This window comes from Scomber scombrus, chromosome 8 (assembly GCF_963691925.1).
Source record: "Scomber scombrus chromosome 8, fScoSco1.1, whole genome shotgun sequence".
NCBI classification, from domain to species: domain Eukaryota; kingdom Metazoa; phylum Chordata; class Actinopteri; order Scombriformes; family Scombridae; genus Scomber; species Scomber scombrus.
The window spans coordinates 27591250-27614311 of NC_084977.1; the positions used below are offsets into that span (position 1 = coordinate 27591250).

Genomic DNA, 23062 nt, shown 5'->3' on the forward strand with positions numbered 1-23062 from the left:
CTAAAAACTAGTTACCTATTCAAAAAGTTGCATATTTCTAGGTAGAACAGCATGTAGGTAAGAGGCAAAACATTTTATATCATATGTTTAATTTTTATTTTTATTTTTTACTGTTAGAGCTTTTTCAACTGCATCACATGATTTTTAATCAGCAGATGTTTTCATAGTTTTCACAGAGATGGATCTATTAACATGGTCTGGATGACGGGAAAAGCTAAGTAAGTAGACCCTGAGTTGGGGGGGAGGGGGGGTTTGCTTTGTCCAGCTAATATTTCCAAAGTCAAAAAATGCAATGACATGCTTAAATTTTAAGCTACCGATGACGACGTGTCCCTGAAAGTGCTGAGGATGAAATTATGACAGCTACTGAGATCACACATGTAAACAGATTAATCTCCATGACAACTGAGCTAACACCCCCATCTGCTGATGACGACCATGTGATACGGCTGAAATGCGGAGAAAAATCTAGTAAGTGGGCTATGAGTTTGTTTAGTTTTGAGAAAGTACAATTTAAAATGAATTTAAATGCTTAAAACAAAATTAAAAACATTTGTTGCTGTGGTTCAAACGCTACCATTCAGCACATGACATTCATTACTTGGAAAGATTTATCTACTTTTAAATTATTCTAATGATAAGATTGTACTGTAAATGGGCTATGAAAGCTGAGCGATAGAAACATACTGCCATGGTAATAACAAAACACAATGGTATAGTATTGAGGAAGCTTTTTATCTGCTTAATTCAAATTAATGATGTTTAATTATATGAAAATTAATTAGAGTTTGTATTTTATTATGTTGAGCTTGTTTTATTTTATTATCTAAAGTGTCTGCAGTGTTTCAACATCATAAAACAAACAAAAAGTCACTGCTATAATAATGTTAATACATTCATAGGACAAACATTAATAAACAAGACCATAACAGCCTCCTCACATTATACATCATTGAGTTAGATTTCATATTTCAGGAAGAGGGCGCTGTTCTTCCAAAGCGTGTGGATGTCAGATTTTAAGCATGTACAGCACCAGCAGATGGTGGAAGGAGTAAAAGGCAGATGGTTAACATCACGTTCAACATATTTATCCTCTTGGGGGAAGCCAAACAGAAAACAAATGCATATGAAGCGACACAGAGAAAAGGGAAAACAGCAACATCCTCTGTGTGACAGGAAGCAACATGTTTTCTAATAAATGTGGTCTTCATTTTCAGTAGATGGCAGTCAGGTTACAAGGATGCATTACAAAACATCACCTAAAATAAACCCGTATGTGTCGCCTTTGTGCCGTAATATTCAAAGAACGAGCTCGTTAGTGCACTCACATGTTTCCTCTCAGTTTTGAGGTCTAGGCTGTACCTCATCAGCTCTCCATAAACCTTATGAGCCATCTCCTCAGCCACCACCTCCCTCTGACCGGCATAGTCGTTGAGTTCATTCAGTATGGAGTAGAATGACAGACACGATGTGAACCTGCACAACAGACACATGTGATTCAGCACAATTTCTCTCTCTGGTCTGTGGCCACACACATCTGGATTCATGCAGTGTTGATTAACAGCGAAACAAGAGCTTAAATAACACACAAATATTTAAAGTATAATGTTAGAATAAATTGCATATAGTATACAATGTTATATTTGCAGAATTCTAGCTTTTGCAGCATTAAGTGGAAATCATTTTGTACTTATTTCCAAAAATGTCCCTGGCAGTGGCATGGGGAGGAAAATGGATTCACATAAGAGTCTGAAGAAGACTTTGGAGCTAGAAACGTCACACTGGTGATATCCTAATAAATCTACCTGCATTGGGAGCTGCAGTGTGCAGACTTTTTTTCTTCCTTGCTTTTACATAAGAATCACAATTTGAATTCTGAATTAATTAATAAATCCCATAAAAGTATTGTATGTGTAAGTATGTTTTTCATTATAGTTTCTCTTCTCCTGCTATGTATACAGGACAAAAAAGGCTAACATGTATAAAACATGTTTCCAAAAGTTTTCAGGGTTTTTTTTAAATAAATGAATTAAAAAGGTGAGTGATGGAACCTATGACTACTCAGCTACAGCTAAAAGTGCCTATATTTATAAGGAAATGGACAGCTATTACTCTATACCTTGATTAAGATTACCATTCTGTGTGTGATATATGGACCTGTAGTGTCAGTCTGACCCTCTGCAGCATTGTTTTAATTGTATAAATCTTACATATGTGTGGAGCGAAGCCCAATCTCAAGGTAATTGTTTTGTTCTGTACAGTTAAAATAGCCTGTTAATATTTATGAATGGCAATAAAATTCTACAAAAAAAAGAAAAGAAAAGACCTTTTTTTTATTGTTTTTTTAATGTTGTTTTACCATTTACATGAAAAAGTAGTGAGAAATACAAGTGATTTATATGAGCACACCTCATATATTAAGCAACACCAAAAGGTGTGAAAGAGTGTGCCCCATGGCACTTCTTTAATTGAAGGTAATGATGAGAAAGTGGGTCAAATAAATGTTCCTCTCTGCATCAGGTCTTTAAGCTCTCTCCTCTCCTGTTCATATGTATACTTTACAAAATGTATTATCCTTGTGTATGAAATGTGCTATATAAATGAAGTGTTCCTTGAGCTGCCTAAAACACTTGCTCAGTGCACTGATGTCACATGACCAATTAGACCAGAACAGTTTTGGTAAATGTGCAAACAGACAGGATGTGAGGAACCACATCAAACTGTCTGGATCCTAACAAAATGAACAGTCAAACATTATTTTCAGCTCCAGAAAGGGGAAAAACACAGAGTCTAGCGAGGACTTTTCCGCTCTCGCAGTCAGCACAGATCTGAGAAGTGAATTAAAACTGAAGAATGAGGCAAAAATACAACAGGCTGAGCCAACTCACCTCGGCTCCTCTTCTTTAGCGCGTTTCGGGCAGTATTTCTTCACCAAGCTCCTGATAGAAAAGACAGAGAGGCAGACAATGAGGTTACAGATACCGTCTGATACTTTAAACGTGGCAGACAGTCAGGTAAAGGCAGAGGCTCTCTCTCTCTCTCTCTCTCTCTCTCTCTCTCTCTCTCTCTCTCTCTCTCTCTCCTCTCTCTCTCTCTCTCTCTCTCTCTCTCTCTCTCTCTCTCTCTTCTCTCTCTCTCTCTCTCTCTCTCTCTCTCTCTCCTCTCTCTCTCTCTCTCTCTCCTCTCTCTCTCCTCTCTCTCTCTCTCTCTCTCTCTCTCTCTCTCTCTCTCTCTCTCTCTTTCTCACCCACACACACACACAGAAAACAAAGAGAGGATCTAAGTACATTATTGAGGATGGATCAAAGATATAAACATCAAAGTACCTCTCTGTACATTCCCTCAGGCCCTGACAATACTGACTCTGACAAAAAGCAGTGAGTTAAATGGGACCTATTATGCTTTTCCTCATTTTCTTTCATATATATAATGGATGGATGGTCATATTAAATGTGGCCAAAGTGTCAAATAATGTAGTAAACGTATGTAGAAGGGATCCCTGTGAGTAAAACACTCAGGCTTCACACTGTTCTGAATGTTCGGTTTCCAACATTGTTTTCTACTTTCAGGCCGAGCTGATGTCGGCTTATGACAGATTTCTTTATGTGGTGCTCAGCTTCACTAACATTATGGCATTTTTCCATTGTTTCTGGGGGTAGTGGTGCTGAATCATGGCTTGAGTCGAGCTGGCACATTGCGAGTGTTTTTCCATTACACAGCAAATAAGTAGCAGTAAAAGAAGTAGTTTAACCATTGGACACGTGCTGGTCGTCTTCATCAAACATCATCATCATTACTGTGGTTGTGTCTGCTGGTAGTATTTAACTGATCCACCAAACAAACAGCTCCAAATATATCTCTCTATTGAATAAAAGCGCTGCTAATACAGTAAGGAACACGATTCATTTCCTATAAATTCTTCACAATAAAAGTCCTCTTGTCATTTAGTCATTTAAGAGGTTTTAATATGAAGCAGTAAAGCAGGAAATGTTGGGTTTTCATCATATATGCTGCTGAGGGGAGCCTTAAAGAGACAGGAGCTAAGACTGCCTGTTAAGAGACAGAACCTGAACTGAGGGGCTGCATAAGGGGCGATTATAAGATACTTTAAAAAAAAAACTATGAATCATGTAAAGCTACTCTAGTAGAGTTCCAGAATAAATATATAGAGCTGGAATGAGCATAATACGTCCCCCTTTAATGATTTGACTAGAGAGCAGAGGTATGTACTGTATGTATGTGAGTGAAAGGTGTGTGTGTGTGTGTGTGTTTATACTGATTTTCAATTAAAAAAAAAATAGAGGCAGCTTTTCTGCTTGATGTATTTTCTGAACAACATGAACTGTAAAAACAGATGTATCTTTGATCATTCTTCAGACTTGCAGCAGCGATGTGTGTGTGTGTGTGTGTGTGTGTGTGTGTGTGTGTGTGGTGTGTGTGTGTGTGTGTGTGTGTGTGTACATATTCTGGAGGGATTTCCCCCTCTTTGAAATCACTCATAGCATCCACTGGGATCTACTGGTTTTTAATGAGTGTTACTAGGTATGTGCTTGCTGTTGGGCTTTTTATAAATAAATAAAAAAGAACAAATAAATAACCAATCATCTTTTAATTCAATATTTTAAACATTTTATAGGTGTATTGCTTCTGTTTAGTGCTGATAATGAATTTGGGTATGCTGCAGATGAACACAGGTGGACCAAATCATCTCCAAACTCTCAAAAGATAATACGATCAAACAATATACAAAAAAATTATAGGAATAACTAAAAGAAAGCCATGATAATAAAGAGCTGTTTAAGCTATTTCTTTCACTAACTTGAATGTACCCAAATGTGAATTATGCTGGAAATATACGGATTATTATTTATTCTGTATTAATGATTGAAATAGGGGGTAAAAAAGCTGAATCTATGCATCCTTGGTATCAAAGGATTTCCTGTCTATATAGAGAGAAACAAAGATGCAGAATTAGAGTGCACCTGCCATAGTTGCGAAAGCTTTGGTTTTTATATTAGCGTACGAGCCCATGTGCATGTGTCATCATTTGTGTGCGTGTCTGTACCTTAGCTGCTTGGCGTAGTTTTGCTCTACTTCCAGCCTTTCCTTGACAAACTTTGCATAGCGCTCAAGAAAGTCGATCCCCCACTGGGTGTGTTTGTCCAGATTATCAAACTGGTCCTGAAGACAAAAGACAGGAAGAAAAAAGATTAAGGAGGGAGAATCCGGTGGAGGAAAGGAAAACAAAATCATCAATATGCATTCCTCTGTATTAGCAAAACAACTGAGAAACACATTTTACACATTAACCATTTGAGGATGAATAACAAGTAAATTTTCATCTTCCGATATGTGGTATCACAATTCACGATTAGTGACTCAGCAGCCTGTCAGCATGAATACAAATCTGTTCTTATTCACATAATAAAATACACATGTCCTCCTGCCGGTGACTCAGCGGTGTGGAGTGTTTCCTGTTGTGTACACACACACACAAACACACATCACACACACACACACACACACACTTCTCATACACCATACCAAATTGAAACCCACATATATACTTGATACTATAATCCAGGACAAATGAAAAGAAATCCAGCTGTAGATTCAGAGTCAGTTCATGTATTGGATGGAAAAAAAGGAGCTTCCCCAATAAATTTCATGATCCCTACAAATTACATCTAAATGCCAAAAAGATAAAGAAAAGCCACGGAAAGACGGAAAATCCATAAGTTTCTCTCTTTTTCCTTACTGTTTTTCTCCCCTCCTCCTCTCTCTCATCCTTCCTCCATGACTTAATGATTATTGGCAGTTTGAGGAACAGTAGAAAAATACTGCTGAAAGATGGGGGTAGCGTCCCATTACAAAACCTTAAATGATCTCATTTATAGTCCTATTTTCTACTAATAGTATCTTTATTCTGGCAAAAGCATCATGACACACTGTAACATATGATCCTGTGACAGTTTAAGGACTCAGTTTGTCAATGACACATCTCTACTATGTTTGTGTCAGACTGTGTGTGTAAGTGTGTGTGTGTGTGTGTGTGTGTGTGTAAGATAGACTGGCTCTGCTCAACTGGAAAAACACAATCATTTACAGCCCCCTGAACACACTGAAACACACACACACGGATTACAGAGGGTGATTTGTTGTCAGATGTCTATTTGTACTGACAGCAACAATCTCCATCCTCTTCACACCATGTTCTGTGTGTGTGTGTGTGTGTGTGTGTCTTTGTTCTGGACAGAATGTTTTAAGTATTAAATTACAAGTCAGACCTGGATGTAGTTTAATGTTAGATGTCAAAACTTTCATAGGAGTCGATGTGAAGTGGGGGTAGGTGTCTGTGTTTGATTGACAACAGCTTGCAGACTGTCTCTATTGCTGCAGCTTCAGGCCATATGCACAGACTGTGTGTTGTTAGCAGCGGTATTGACATGAAACAACCACACCAGCATATAATGTACTGCAGCTGAGCAGCTAATTAGCTATCTAACCCACATTGTGAACAAGCTACGGGCAGGATAAGACGAGTTCAAGTTTGTAAGTATAGAAGGACACTTAAGCAGGAAACCTAGTGTGGGTTATTGTTAATGTGGGCTACTATTGAGTCAGTAGCTCTTGTGTTGTGTAGCAGGAGGCTATCAGGCTCAGTGTGACTGCTTTATGCTAATACGGTTTAAAATTAGGCAATATATATATATAAATAATGATAAATTATACAAAATATAACATTCTCTCTTCTCACAAGCTTTTGGTTGTGGGTTTTGTCTCAAAAGATAAAGATATATATATACTGTAGCAGTCAGTAGTCAGCTCTATATTTGTATTCTCAAACTCCACTGAAGTAGCTCTGCATGATCCACAGTTCACAGTGAACACCCAATATTTGATGCTTTTGCTGGAAAGACTTTTATTATGATGAATCTATAGGAAATGTAATGTGTTCCTCACTGAGTTAGCAAAGCTTCATTAGCGGCGCTAAAAAACGATCGACACAACAACATATGGAGATATTTAGAGCTCTTTTTCCAGTGGATCAGTTAGAAATAATGCAGGCAGGAATAGTACAAGCACAAACAGCCACAGTAATGATGATATTTTATAAATGACCAGTACAGCTTGACACGATAAACCCTAAAACAACAAGAAAATGCGCTAATTTTAGCAGAGTGGAGCAGTGAACTTGTCACGAGCTGATGACTGAGTGTTCACAGCAGTCTGAAGTTGGTGCTTTTCACTCATAAGAATGACTTCAACATGCATTTACATCATTATTTAAAACTTAAGCCATGGGTTAATATTAATATCTGACCTTGTAACATTATATATATGACAGAAAATAAAGGAAAACATAAGAGAGCCCCTTTAAACCAACACCTCCACTGTCAGTTAACACAAGACAAACTAACATTGGATATAAGCTAGTATGCTATTGTTTTTCACTGTGGACACTGATATCCGTTGTGCTGCCTTAGCTACCACTATGTAAGCTTCCCTACCTTTCTCTGTGTGTGTGTGTCAACTAAAACAAAGACCTGGACCAGAGCAAATAAGGGTCACCAAGGGAAACACAAGACAGCTGACCTGCTTGTTTTGTCCAGTTATCATTTTCTACAAACACAAAGACAGCATGGAGACTCTAACCCGCGTGGGTGTACAGAGAAAAACTATTTCTTAACAGGGGTGAACAAATTCTGGCAGAATTATTATTTAGCTGAGCCTGATCTTTGATCCTTAAACTGCAGGCCAGTTCAGCAGGTCTGTTGGCAAGCTTTTGCCCTGCTGAAGTGTTCTCAAGCAAGACGCTGAGTTCCTACCGACTAAAAGGTCAGCTATATCAATAGAAATACAAAGGAGAATTAGATTTTGTTCCTGTAACACAGATATTAAATGCCACTATTGTAAAATATTGATATATTGTGTACTATTTTAGTTTCCCACGGTTATAAATAAAGCAATTTGGTGCAAATTCCCCCTAAAAAATTCCTGTTATATTGAAAAGCGAGGGGTAAAAAACCTCCCTGAAAATGAACAAAGACTTGTTTGCCTCCATTTTTAATTAGTTCCCTTTTTTCGTAATTAATTGCGTTGTCATATTCCCCCTGTGTTTATGCAACCACTATCCACTGAGGTCCTTTGTGAGTGAGTCAATGAAGCCTGCAACTCTCGGGTCATGTTTCAACTGTGATCTGGGAGAGAAAATCTGACCGATTTGAGAAAAGAAAAAGAAAAAAACACAGAAAACACGAAGGCGCCTGCAGTCAAGAAACAGTCAAGAAAGAAAGCCGACAGTCCAAGAATATGCTGACTGAATCAAACCACTGACACAAACAAAAAGGACCCCAGCATGTTGAAACAAAACAATGGCAGGGGGAAACATGGATTGGCAGAGTAAACAGCGACCCCCCCCCCCTCCTTGTCTCTACGAGGACTTATACCAGTTTTCATCAGCGAGAGTGGTTAAAAAAGATCTCAGTGCACAGACTACAGTACCAAATGAGTAGCTGCCAAATTGGTTCATACGTGTACACAAATATTGCTCAAAAAGATGCAACAAAAAAAGACAATAAAGATCAAACAGCAACAAAAGATAAGCAGCTGGTCTGCAGGATGCTGCACAGAAACATGTCTGCAGCATGTCTGGTGTGGCTGCCTCTGAAAAAAGCCTGCCAGTCCTGTCTTCTACCAGCTCTCCCCTGCATATATGCGCCTGTCCACCTCCTTTTCAGCCAGCGTGTCTGCCTGTGGTTGCGTCAGCCCTCTGTGTGACGGTGTCTATGAATAAGTAATGGGGGTATGAGCTCATCCTGTAGTTTGTGGCAAGCTGAGCACAGACTGGCTCACTGGGGAAATGACAGCATCTTTGGGCTCCTGGTCTCTCTCTCTCTCTCTCAGTCTCTTTCTCTGTCTCTCTCTCTCCGCACGTAGGAAAAGAAGTAGGAGGATGAGAATGATGAAGATGATGGTTAAAGCATAGCTGACTGAAACCGGGAGCTATAATCCTGTCTGCACGCTGTAATCCCGCGACGCTGCAGCACCTACAGGGCGTTCAGATCATTCGAGAGTGAGTCTTTTTCACTGCAGCGTCCAAAAAAGAAGTGCAATACAAGTCGATCATCACTCAGGTCAACCGATTGTTCATTGACCAGCGTAAAAATACGCACAATTAAGCTTAAAAGGGCAAATACTTAATTAAAAATGCTCATAATGACTACAATGCTTGGACAAGTAACCTCTACTGCCAACTTTCAGAGTTTTATTAGAAAGGAGCAGGTTCATATTTAACTATAATAATAATATTTAAGACCTCTGATGTGAGCTGATCTCTTAAAGCAACTGAAAAGTGAAGCTGCAATCATATTTAGGAGCAGCAGCAGCAGCAGCAAAGCAACATCCTGTCACATAATCACAGGAAGGGATGTCAACAATTACAGAACAATAACAACACACCCTCCTTCACAATGCATTTGGGTTGTTTAGATGTGTACTGAATAAAGAAAAGGTTGTGCTATTCTGGACAAGTAACCTCGAGATATACAAACATGTTCAGTAAAAAAGGAGAAACTCTCTCTATTCATCATTTTGCCTTCGTTATAATATCTGTTTTCAAAGCACTGTCTCACTACGGTCTTGGGAGGATTTCCTGCCATCCATTCACTGGATGTAGTGACACAAGAAAACTAGTGACGGGACATCTGAAAAAAGGTTTCTATAGCAAACTATTTCATAAAAAAATGGAACAAATTTTTTTTTAATGTACCAAGATGTTATGAATATTTACGTAGCCTTCCAAAATAGCGGTAGTACTTTTGTCAAATTCAAAATAAATATAAATCTTAGTCAAATAAGTTCTGCGAGTCACTGAATTAACACATTTTATTAACATTTCAGGATAAAAAATCAACCAAGCTGGTGGATAATATATTATCTAGTTGCAGATATATGTGTATGAGTGTACTTGGCAGCCCCTTACCAAGCTAGAAACTGAAGCACAGAAACCCTCAAGATATGTTTGAGATTATTTAGTAGCATAGTAGTAGTGCCATTGTCAAATATAATTCCCACTGAAGGACATTAGCCTACCAAGTTTTTTTTTTTTAATTTCCTGCCCAGTAAATGTTGTGGAAACAAGTATTTAAAAAGGAACACATTTAATGGATCTTTTCTTTTTTAAAGGAATATGAGAGCTGACATATAAATCTCTCAGATTTCAATAATGGCCTTAATAATCCAGTAAAGCTCATATTTTGGCCATCATAACAACACTGTATTTATATTTCAGTTGCTGCATGCCTAATTTTAACTCCACATGCCACTGTGACTGATGGACAATAAAAAAAAATTGTTTCCTCCCCAGATTCAAACCCCAAAAAATGGGTCACAGGTCTGCCTGCGCTGCGTTCCCCCCGCTGACAAAGCCACCGCTCTGCTTTAATGAGCTGCGATCTCCGGGTGAGAGAATAAATTAGTCGTTTAGCTCCCAGACGAGTGAAGCTGAGGACGCCCAGAGTGGAGATTCCACTGTAGGAATACTTTATTCTGTAAACCCCTGATAGCCAATCAGACGGCTAGAAAATCCCTTCCCAGCCAATCAGAGGCAGGGCCAGGCAGTCTGTGTGCATTTCGTGGGAGAAAGCAGGGTTAATTAGCATAGAAACTGCTGGTAGGACAATAGACTAATTACACACTATGGCATTCCAGTGCAGAGTGCTTGTAGACACACACACATACACACACACACACACACACAGATGCAAACATGGCAAGGACTGGGTGGGAAATGTCAACTTGTCTGAAACACTGGCATCACTTTAAAGACCCCCAGGCACTGTCTGCAATCTCTGCAATGCGAGTGTGTGTGTGTGTGTGTGTGTGTGTGTGTGTGTCGTTCGTTGGTGCGTGCGTGTGTGCGCGTGTTTACTGTTTCTATCTGTGTTCATCTTCCTCGAAAAAAAAAAAAGAGGAAAGGAAGGTTTCTCTCTTTCAAGAATGTGCTGGGAGGGAGAAGATGGGCTGGCTTTGTGTGTCTGAGTCGGGGGGGTCAGAGGGAGTGCGAGGGAAGAGAAGATTGGCATTTTGAGACAGATTTAAGAGACGGGAGGTAAGAAAAACAACAGGAAAGTAGGAGTAGAAATGAAGAGGAGATTCAGGCCTGTGTGTGTGTGTATGTAATGAACATGGAGCGGATTTAAAACCATCGTAAATATAACGTGACCTAATGATTTCTGATATAATTTAAGGATTATGCTAATCCACTGTAATGTAATTGTGTTTAGATAGGCAACGATTCGTCAATATGGACGGAAACTTAATCTGTAACTATTTAGATAAACATGCCAAACATTCACTGGTTCCACCTTCCCAAACGTGAGGATCTGATGCTTTTATTATATAATGCAGAAGTTGTGTGGTAGACAAGCACATCCACAACACAAAAACCCAGTGCTAGGCCAAAGAACTAAATCTGTGAAGGTAGAAGAAAGTCTGCACAATGTAGTTCCCAATGCAGGTATAGTTTAGCATATAGCATTAGTATATATTCCATTAAACTATACCTGCATTGGGAGCTACATTGTGCAGACTTTCTTCTGTCTTTACATGCTTTAATTATGATAAACAGACTATATTCGACTTTTGGACTAATGGTCAGACAAAACCAGCAAACTGAACACATCATATTGAGCTGTACAAAAAACAAAATCAAAACTTAAATATGAAAAACAATCAGCAGACAGTTTTAATATCTATAGTATATAATAGATTACATGGTTGCAGCCCTGCTTGTAATAACATAATAATTACCTTGTTGTAGATAATTATCAACACAGTGAAAAGTGATCCAACAACAAGAATTTTGAGCAATTCCAGTTGACTTTGTTCATGTTTTCTGATATTAAACTATTAAGCTACTTACATACAGTATACATTGGGGGGTTTTTTGTTTTTCTTTTTACCATTGTTTAATATAGAAGAAAATCATGTTATTGTACCTTCTGTAACTTTACAATCAATTCACCTGACCTGCAGCTCTTTGAACTGTGAGTAAAATAAGAGCAAAGGTTTCTACCTGTGTACACACACGTGCTTTGCCTTTTCCTTGCTGAGAGCATCTGGATTTGAAAAAGACTTGCTAAAAAGGTTGTTGTGTTGAAAAGTCTCCAATTGCCATCTATGGGCAAAACAGACAGGAACACTGGCACGCTGTTGACTTCAAGCCCTCCTCACTCCTCTAACAGCACACAAGAGAAAGAAGCAACCAGCCTCTTGAGCTGGTTCTTGGCCTGTATGTATATATAACGCTGTAATCTAATGACAGATTCATTTTCCATAGAAAGCTTTTCTGTTTCAGTAGCCTCTTTCCCCCTGTGTGTTAAGTCTGATAAATGCCCAAACTGCATGAGCACCATGTATGTATTATCAGAGCTGGATACCAGACCAAAAATGACACCTATTTGCTTCCCATGAATATACATATTAGTGTTTCCACTGCTGGAACCACCCACAAGTTCGCACTCGGCCCACAGACTTTACATTTTGATGACGTTACATCTCTTTACTTGGCTCAAGGAAAGATTTACACATATAAAACCTCCATGGATCACAAATTCATAATAGAAAGAGTCATAATTGACCTTGTTTGCAGTCTGAGGTGTCCTAACAGTTTTATAGATGTCTCTTTTACAATGGTGATCTATGAGGAAAATGCTTTTTTAGGCCACAGGGGGATTTTTTTTTCACTGCAATACCACAAGTTACCACTAGGAAAAACTAGCTGCACCCTATCCAGCTCTTATAATACATCCATGATGAGCACCTGTAGCCTTTCAGCGTCCTTCACCCACTTCCCCAGACAGCTTCCTGATGTAAAACTAACAAAACAGCAGTTTTAATGCATGTTACAGCCCTAATTCTAACCTTAAATAACCAAACTGAAGATACCTCATAATAAAAACCAAAAACTGTTATCTTTGCTGGAAGAGTTTTGCTGTGAAATGCAAGAAGTGTTAAGCTTACATCAGTTCGTTTTAACCAACTAAAAAGCCCAGTTAAAGCCACAAAAGTGACAGTAAGCAAAACGCGCTGCTGAACAATACATATGTGAAATGAGAAAGAAGAAGTAACATAAACATGTTCTAGTGCAGCACAGATTCAGATGGATATCAGCTTGTGACCACTGTTCTTCTTAGTAATGCAGTTGTTTCGTGTTTGCGTGTCCTTTAACATGTTGAATACATTTCCTGTGATATCAGAAAGTCTTTGAAGCTCTGTTAAGTGTCTCAAGTTGCGTCAAAAGGTCTAACAAGTGTTAATGTATGGCTGTTAAATGCTGCTAATTGGTTCACAGCCTGAAATGACAGTAGCAGCGTTGGTAATTGAATTGCTTCAGTGTTTATATCACTTCTAATGGAGCTGCCTGTACTGTTAACTACACCCTTTGAACACACACATGCACATACATAACCTCTATTACTCTGTTTGTTTTTCACTCTGCCTTTCAGGAACTATAATAATAATAATGTTGTTTTTTTCTTTACCCTCAGGAAGTAGAAACTGGTGCATGTTCTGCATGCTCTACACAAACACATACACACAAACCTGGTTAAACACACAAACTAGAGAAAATGTGTGATTCAGGATCATAGCTATGAGTGATCACTTCAGCAGATTAAAGTCAATCAGCGAACGAGTCTCGTGGATCAGAGTCAGCTCTGAGTCACTGAGTCACCTCATGACGCCATGTTTGACTCCATGCACACCGATGATTCAGCGTTAACCACACATGTTTGAGCCATGTGTGAATCACTAAGTCTCTGGGCTGCAACTAAAGATGATGATGATGTATTACTTATTTGATGATTTTGCCTTTAAAACATTAAAGTCTGTGTAAAGTAAAAATAAATATGTGTTCTGAGTTTGACATATCACAGAACTTCTTCTCCCAAACGCTGTGGGAGTGCCCGCCGAGTTTGCTGAAACCCCGCCCCATACCAAGTGTCACCTGTCAATCAAAGTCACCACCTCTACCAGAAACATGGATGCTAGGTCTGAGAGCTTTCTGCTGCTAGCTCGGCGGCTTACTCGACGGCCGTGTTTCAGCCATTGTCAAATCAGGTAATACGTTTGTTTATATCAGTTCGAGCAGTTCTTCCTCTTATTTAACAGCTAACAGCTCTGTGTATTGTTTACTGTTAAATTGGAGATAATCTCACTGGTTTACACCTTTCTAGCAGATGTGCAGTTCCTCTTTTTTTCAGGGTGATAGTCGCAGACACTTTCACCACAAAGTCGAAGCTAAGAAACAATATCGGCTCTTAAAATCTTTAATTTACAGTAATCTCTCTTGACAGACTCTCCGCTGGAATGTGTGCTTTCAGTTTCTTAAATGGCCGCACCAGGAGGAGATTTAACAGGAACCTGTGCTCATTGTTTTCTGCCAGACACAGCTCAGAGGAGAACATCAAAAGAGACCGACGCTTTCCCCTAAACCGAGAGGGAAAGCACAGGGCGAAAAACACCGCAACTGCTAATAAATACCTTAAAACACAACAGTGCATCAGTCTCAGTGTTGAAAGTGACTAACGAATGGAAAGTTGTAACAGATGGTGATGGTCAACTTCATGTTTTCCCCTTTTGTAAATAGACACCACACATGGTAGCAACAGAAAGTAAAAGTCCATCTTCTAGTCTAAATGATTAAATGATTTGTCAATAGCTGATGGACAGAATATTATAATTGGCAACTTTAGTTTTGATGATTGATTTATTGCTAGTTAAATATATCAGGGTTTAGTCTGTTGGATGAATAAAACAAGCAATATGAAGATTGCTTTGGCCATTTTTAACCAAATATATCTAAAGCTATTGTATATTTGTCTGTCAAACATTTCTGTCTGTGAGGCAGTTCTCTCAACGCAGACACAAGCCATAAGGAGGTGTCAGAGTCAGAGACGGGTCAGTCAAACATTAACCTGACCCTACCACAGTAGAGCTCCGTTCAGCTAAATAACCCCTACAGTGGGAGCATTATCTCAGCCATCTGAGTCATCCAGCAAATGTTGCCTAGTGACAAAATGTAGCTCAGCAAAGCTGACATGAATCATTGGAGACCTGAACTATACTTCTGTGTGCTTTTTACTGCTTTTATTTCCTATTTTAATATGCAAATTTCCATGAGATTGTCAAAATGTAACAGCTAATGTTTGTTGATGGTCCAAATTCATTAGTGATAATCCAGCTTTTGTGTTGCACTTTATCAATGAATTCAACAGTGAAATCAACATAAAAAGTAGCATTGACCATCCTTAAAAAAATAAGCCCTGGTGCTGTTGTATGAAAGCCAATCATTGCCATAATAATATGAATTATATTAGCAACTGACTACTGAAGTTTGAATTTAATCACAACCGAATACTTAATATTAAATACCACTTACATATTTGGAATTGAAAACCATCTTCCTGAATGTATTTTCAGTTTAAAATACTTTCTCTATAGTCATTTTTAAGTTGTGTGACTTTATAAAACTTTATATTCAGTATATATTTATTTTAGGCTTCTCAAATTCAGATGGAAAATTGAAAAGCTATATTCATCCAGCTCTATTTCAACGAGCTCAATTCACATCTGAATTCATGCATGAACAGGAACAAAATATCACTTTAAAAGAAATGTCTGCCCTCTCAAACTTTACAACATAGCCATAAATCAGTGACGGTCACACTTTAACCAATCAGAAGTAAGTCAATGAATAAGGTTTTTTTTTGCTGACTGGAAAAAATGACACCCGGTTATCAAGAAGAAACGAGGCGGGGGAGCAGTGAGCAGTAGGAGAGACGCGGGCAGACAGTCAGAGCGCACACATGTGTGTGTCATGTGTTGATAATAAACACGGATGACAGCGACTCCATCATCTGACCTCCTTTACCACAATAAACACTCTGTTCCTGCAGCCAGCCATACATATTCACTGTGTCTCCCCTCGTCTTTCTGTCATACAAACAGAGCACTACTTTATTATATATTTAGGTCAAAGTGCTTCATAATGGTAAAAAAAACAATGCCAACTAATGATCCTTATTGTCCTTCAGCTACTATCTACATTCCCTCTGTTACCCTTAGCTTTATATATGTCAAATTAGAGCAACAACGTGGTCATTTTCCTTCCCTTTCTGGAATTAAATCACAGTACTAGACTTAAATAAAGAATAGGGTCAAATTGATTTCCATTATATGAAAGTGCGGACATGCAGCTGGTTATACACAGAGAGTGTAGCGACACTCCCAAATAAGATCCTTGGTTTCCAAAAGTCTGGTTTCAGAAAGCTATTATGAGATTTGTTTCCATTTAAATTTGAGTAGAGATGGGGACTAAATATACCTAAAAATATGCACATGAAGCAGGGTCAGAACTGCAACCAGGAAGATTTTCCACTGCACAAGTAGAAGGCGACATTTTTAAGACTCTGAAGGGGATGACACACAGCGGGCGACACACACAAAAACTGACAAATTGCGCTGCCCCGTTGTGCCAAGGACAACACACAGCTGATGATGAACGCAGCTCCGAAGTGGACTGTGTGTCTTCTAGCAGCTGTTTTCCCAGAAATGTGAATTATTGGTTTGGACAAAAGCGTCACACGTTTCATATTTTATTAACAAGTTATGCTATAAAATTCGAGCCAAACTTGCTGTATTGCTTGTTCAAAAACCTTAAGGTATTTAATTTACGATCATATAAAACATCCTAAAAACATCCTCACATTTTATAAAGCCTGAAGCAGCGAATGTCTGTTTTTGTTTTTTTGCACAAGTTACAAGTTGTTTAGCAGCTCAGATCATCTCACTGAGTTCAGCATTATTCAGCAAACCTCTGGCCTGGAAGTCTGAAGTAATGTGTTGGCAAAACAAGCTGGAGACAAAAGACAATTTCATTCCATCACTGCACACGTGACCACATTTGTTTACCATTAGCAAGTTTTTAAAAATAGCTGAAGAATACAAAGAAAGTTCAGCTGTATAGGGAAGTTGATGTGTGGTGTACTTCGGGAAAGTCCAGATTTTTTCTGTCATTTGTTTACTCATGTGAGTACAAAAAATCCAACACAAAATTTCACCGAGATCGATCATCATGTGAAGCTTTTGCAGGCGTGGAGTTCTAAATTATCGCTTCTTCACACTCAAATCTTCACATAAAATTAATCGAGCAGAGCGGACATCGCCCACGAGGCAACATTTCAACATACCCAAGATATTACGGTCTTTAGTCGAGGTAATTAAGCATGAAAAAGTCATGTCAGGTCTTTGAGAGGGAATAACTTTGTGATTTAAAACCCATCTGTGGAAAACACACACCTGAGCACTCCTGTTTGTGGCTAGCTAGTCAGGTTTCATAGCAACCTGATCCCCTCTATTGTCTTGCTCCCCTGCTGATTCACACACACACACCCTGACAGACTGGTTAGACAGGAGGGAGAGAGAGAGAGAGAGAGAGAGATAGAGGGAGAGAGAGAGGCGAGTAGATATCTAGATAAATACCAATCTGATCCAGCTCTGATCATGTCCTAGCAAGCAGACTATTCACTATAACCCATTCCAACTCTTAACTGTATTATCAACAGAGCCTTACTCTGTGACGGTTTCAACATTTTTAGACCAGCTGCAATGTTGTTGTTGTTGTTGTTGTTGACATGACGATATGAGGTGGACAACCCTGTCATAAAGTCAGTCTTAGATCAACAGAGGAGGCAAGAAATAACCTGTTGACCTCTCTGCTTTCCAAAAGGACTGTATGATGGTCAACTGCTGTGTTGTATGACAAACATGTTGGTCAACTTTAAGTTTAGCAGTTTAGGAAAGTCTGTCTCTGTCCCCACTAGCCTGACCTCTCTGAGTCAGCATATCTATCAACCTAAAGTGAGGCCTGTCACTAATTATAATCACTTTTATTGGACAATATATTTTGTCAGGAATAATCATGATAAACAACAGTATTGTCATTTGAAGATCATTTATATTATATTATTTCTGAAACAATATATCGTCCAACTAAAGTAGTTATCATGACAGGCCTAGTCATAGCACTATGGACATGCATGTGATACACATCAGTGATGGTGATGCCCCCAGAACAACACACCAACAAAGGCAGAGGCTGTGTCCAAAATCACTCCATAATACATTCATTCACTACTTCCCTGTATAATAAACACTCAATAGTGAACAGAGGACTGCAGTCACTAACTATTCATCATCACCATCAGCTGACGGTGGTTTTCACATCTTTAAAATGTGGAGCATTTCCATTGTGAAATATTTGAGGGCGTTATACAGTAGACATATTTACACACTCAGCATTTGGATACGCAAATAAAATGACAGAGGGTAAATGTAGGGCACTATAAAGTAAATAGGAAGACTTTTAAAAACGCTGTGCACACCTATGATTCAACCACGCAGGTGATCCAGTTATTCTGGCTGATTAGACTTCTTCTATATTGCTTTAGTGCATTAACACAGAAATTAACTTCCTATTTATGTCTGTGTGGATCGGGGCGTGACGCGTTCATTCACTTCCAGTTGCAAATGAACCTGCATCTTCCAAGAGTTCAGTCTGATTGAACTTTAACTCGCAGCCGCTGTAGGGGGGGGGGGGGGGGGGGGGGTTTACCATCTCAAACACTGTTTGTTCATATTCTTGTTTTATAATTACACAGCAAAAAAATGACAATAAGCGGAGAAGAAGAGACGCTGCTCGGCTGTAGTGAGAAAAGTGTCAATTACAGGTTAATTACGGTGAAATGTTTCAAAACACGCGGTATAATTTCATTTACAACTCTGTGAGCTGTTCTTGTTAGCACTTTAGTCATGCTGTTTACAACCCTGCCATCTCTATTTCCTCTTCCCCCTCCTTCTGGCTTACACCATCAGATTTTTGGCTGACAGCACCATGTGAGTACATACAGTGTTTGATTGACGTAACCAAGTGAGCTTATTGTTGTAGTGTGTAGGGTTAAGTTGGGTAAATGAGTGCCAAGTGGAGGAAGTGTTGGGAATCTTTGGGACTCCCACACACATTTTCTGCTTTATTTGTATATAAATGAGCCCTTTCACCCTGAGTCAGACCCCCCCCAGGATGCCTCAACTTTTATCTTGACCTGGGTCATTCTGTGGGTTCGACCCTCTGACACTGAAGATCAAGCAGCGGATTTCCTGGGTCACTATCTGATCTAAAATGATGCAACAGGAGGAAACTCTATTCTTTCGGACGGAAGTGTGGAGGCTAATTTTATTATACAATCTTCAGGCTGAGGCTCTAAGTGGCCAGATGTGTCTCAGGATCACATCAGGTTTGCCAGGCTAACCTTTATATTGTCCATACTATTCTTTTCTTGTGCTTTAGCTTGAAGCTGCAGTGTTGTGTGGTAAAGCACAACAGACGTTACTGTAAAAACACCAAACAAATAATGGTCACATGGCACATTAACAGCCAGTCTCACTCCAGTGAACAGGCGAGCAACAAGGCAATAAAGTTACAGTGCCAGCATCTATTTCCACATTAACTCAACGTCAACTATTACACAACTTTTTGAGTCAACAGCCTGAACAGCCCGTGGCTTCATCTTTAATAAACACTGGGCGTAGTCTGTTGTTGAAATGCAGAGTGATGGATGCTGAACAGTAGCTTCAGGTTATCTCAAGAGCTTTAATAAAGAGCTTTGGCCAAATACCAAGAGGACAACACACATCCATCATTCATTTAGGAGACATAACAGCAGCATTTTGTTAAATGTTTTAGAGCTGGTGAACACAGCGGTCAACCACAACACAAAAATGTCTTCTGAGATTTGTTGCGTTACCGCCTTTCATTAGTATTGCTCACAGCAAATGAGTATTAGCATCTAAAAATGTGTAAAAACATGCAAAAGGAAGAAGGTTGCATGTAGGATCGGTGTTAGAATTAGAGAAAAGAATCAGCAGATTCATCGATAAGGAAAGTAACCGTTAATTGCAGCCCTACTGTTAAAAAAAAGAAGGGTAGGAAAGGACAAAATGTTTGGTGAGATATCTGCTGGATTCAGATCTGAACTCGACCCATGAAGCGATGACTGGGCTGAGCGGTTACACAAAGACACGCACTCATGAAAGGCTAATTTCAGCACAATCAGTTTCCGAGGTTGTCCTCTCTATTAACCACAATGTTTCCTGTGTGTGTGTCCAATATGAAAGAGCAGGATGTGATGATTACTGTATCGGTCCAACAATCCACCGAGCTGTGTCATTAGACCATATGTGCATTCCTGCGTACACACACACACAAACAGCTCATTCATCTAAGAAAAAAAAAAGCCACAAGATCCCTGATTTATCTAACCACGAACTTAAGCACCCTAATCACAGTCAATGTTTGGCATGAGGTTTCCAGCTGTGTGTGTGTGTGTGTGTGTGTGTGTGTGTGTGTGTGTGTGTGTGTGTGTGTGTGTGTGTGTGTGTGTGTGTGTGTGTGTGTGTGTGTGTGTGTGTGTGTGTGTGTGTGTGTGTGTGTGTGTTAACTGTGACACCTTCTCCTCTCGGTGCCCATGCTGGTTAGCGCGGTTGACTCTGGGCTATGACACTTGGTTAAGGTGCTGACAGCTGGCCCTTTTTTTTTCTTTTTTTAAAAATATGTCACATCAGTTTCAGTCTGCTCAGCACAACCCAACAACTGAACTCAAAGATAAAACAAAGACAGAAAATTAGGGGGAGAAGAAGACGAAGAAAAAATACAATTATTAGCACTTTGTTTTTTTTTAAGAGTTTAACTTGTGACCTACAAAGCAACAGCAGGTGGTAAAAACTCTCATTTAAATATGCAAAGTGACTCCAGACAAAACAAATGACCACAACTTTGCACATTTTCCATGATAGACCAGTATGTGCAGGTGAAGGAAAAGTTAAAAAAGGACAAATCATGCAAATTTCAATCTCTACTGGAATATCTTTGCATGATTTACAGTTAAGAAAAAACAAACACTCCTTATTTATCTATGCTGGCTCTTTATGCAGCCACTCCTGTCTCTTTAAAGCCCCCCCTCACAATGAGCCTACTTTGTTCTGATTGGTTAGTGTCATTAAACTGCCTTTTGGGAGACTTCTACGAGCTCTGGAACATGGATGTATAATAAGAGCTGGATAGGGCACCACCCATAGATGCATTACGTGAGTTTCCGTTCGGCTCATAGACTTTACATTGTGATAGCGTCACCGATTTTAAATGAATTTTTCTTAGCTCAAGGAAACTTTCACACATACAAAACCTCCATGGATCAAAAATTCATAATAGAAAGGAAATGCTTTTTGGGTCGCAGGTGGATTTTTACTGCAATACTGCGAGTGACCACTGGGAAAGCACCTTGAACTGCAAACAAGGTCAATTATGACTTTTTCTATTATGATTTTTTTCTGATTTTTGATGGAGGTTTGTAAAACTTTCCTCAATCCAAGAAATATTTAAACAACGATGACATCATTACAATGCAAAGTCTATTCAGTGGACTGCATAACGTAGAAGCAAACCCTGGAAGCTAAACAAAGGCTGTAGAACGGAGTATTTTTTACATCCATTCACTTCATGTTATGGGAAAATGTGCTTATTTGCTTTCATGCCAGGCTGTAGCTTCATATTTAAACAGACAGATAACAGAGTGGTACCAATCTTCTCAAGCATATATTCCTTTAATGTTATACTTAACAGGCTCTCAAGATAAATCATGTTTTTTAATAAATGTCACTTTACAAAAGACTGTCAAAAAACTCTCACATGAACATCCATAAATGTGTCTTTCAATCCAAATGAACAGTGTCTAAGTTAGCGTTAGGTCAGTGGAATATTCCCCACGATCGGAGTCTGAATTTAACTGGTATTATTGGTGGGTATTAATGTCAGATCCTGTCTACAATGTTCTCTTATATTCAGTGGAAATTCCCTTCAAATAGCTTGAATTACAGACAAAAAATTCCAGCATTCAGTGGAAAAATCTCCTCAGATAAGTCTTTACCACGGTATAAATAAGCATGTAGATTCAGAGAAATGCCCCCTTTTTATTTACTGAAGTCGTGTGTCATGCTGACAGAGAATCTCTGCATAATCTATGTGCATCTTTTTTTCCTAGCGTCTGCATGTTTAAGGGCAGAGAACAACGCATAATGGCCAACATGGTTTACCCCTCTGTGAATCTGGTTCATGTGGGTTAACCATTAACTTCAAATCATATGACTAATATAAGATAGGAGACTAGAGCGGGTGTGGTATAGCTACTACTGCTGCCATCCCCTCATAGAGTCTCACACAGTATTTAAGACAGGAAATGAGCCCCTAAGTATAAAGTAATATTAAAGTGCCAAGAGAATTGATATTAGTATTATAGTATTTATCACAAACACCCAATAAGTCACATTTGAAAACTAAAACTCAAGTATCAGATGTCATCTAAAATGAAACAATAAATAAAAATCTGCTCTCTAGCAAAACCATCTTTGGCTGAATGTACCAATTCAACTTTGCAATTCACATTTAATAGATAACAGCCTACAGTTTCATTCTGTAGTTTGGCTAACTCACAAAATAAATGTTGCTACAGCTGATAAAAATCTAACGAGGCTAAGAGTCTTGTCTTTGAGCTAAATGCTGATGCAGACGTTTAGGAGACAAAATTCACCATGTTAACCATCGGATTTAGTGTGGAATTTGCTGGTATTTAGTCATAAATCAAAATACTGGACAAATTAAACTTAATGTTGACCTGAAGATGACGCTAAATGAGAAGCCATTACGTCAACCTCATGGAGTCAATAGAGGAAAGGTCAGGAGTTCATTAGAGTCAGGATGAATCATCTGGTTACCATGACATTCATGCCAATCCCACCAAAACTTGTGAAATATTTCAATGCAGTACGAAGCAGTGGACGCACCCACTGACATTGTCATCCTTAAAGCAAACGCCACTAGTGTGATAAGAAGTACTAACAACATAAATTTAGCATTTGATTTTATGAGGAACAACTGGGTGCAGGG

At 38.9% G+C, this 23062-nt stretch overlaps 1 protein-coding gene across 2 annotated transcripts in view; it reads right to left on the minus strand.

The window, feature by feature from the left end:
- The window catches only part of fnbp1l (formin binding protein 1-like), a 58275-nt gene that overhangs the window by 20385 nt on the left and 14828 nt on the right, over positions 1–23062 (minus strand). For both annotated transcript variants that reach the window (XM_062424770.1, XM_062424769.1), the window contains exons 2-4: positions 5066–5181; positions 2889–2939; positions 1329–1476 (exon numbers count right to left, since the gene is read on the minus strand). In XM_062424770.1, coding sequence (XP_062280754.1) covers positions 1329–1476; positions 2889–2939; positions 5066–5181 — 315 coding nt within the window. The remainder of the gene's footprint in view (positions 1–1328; positions 1477–2888; positions 2940–5065; positions 5182–23062) is intronic.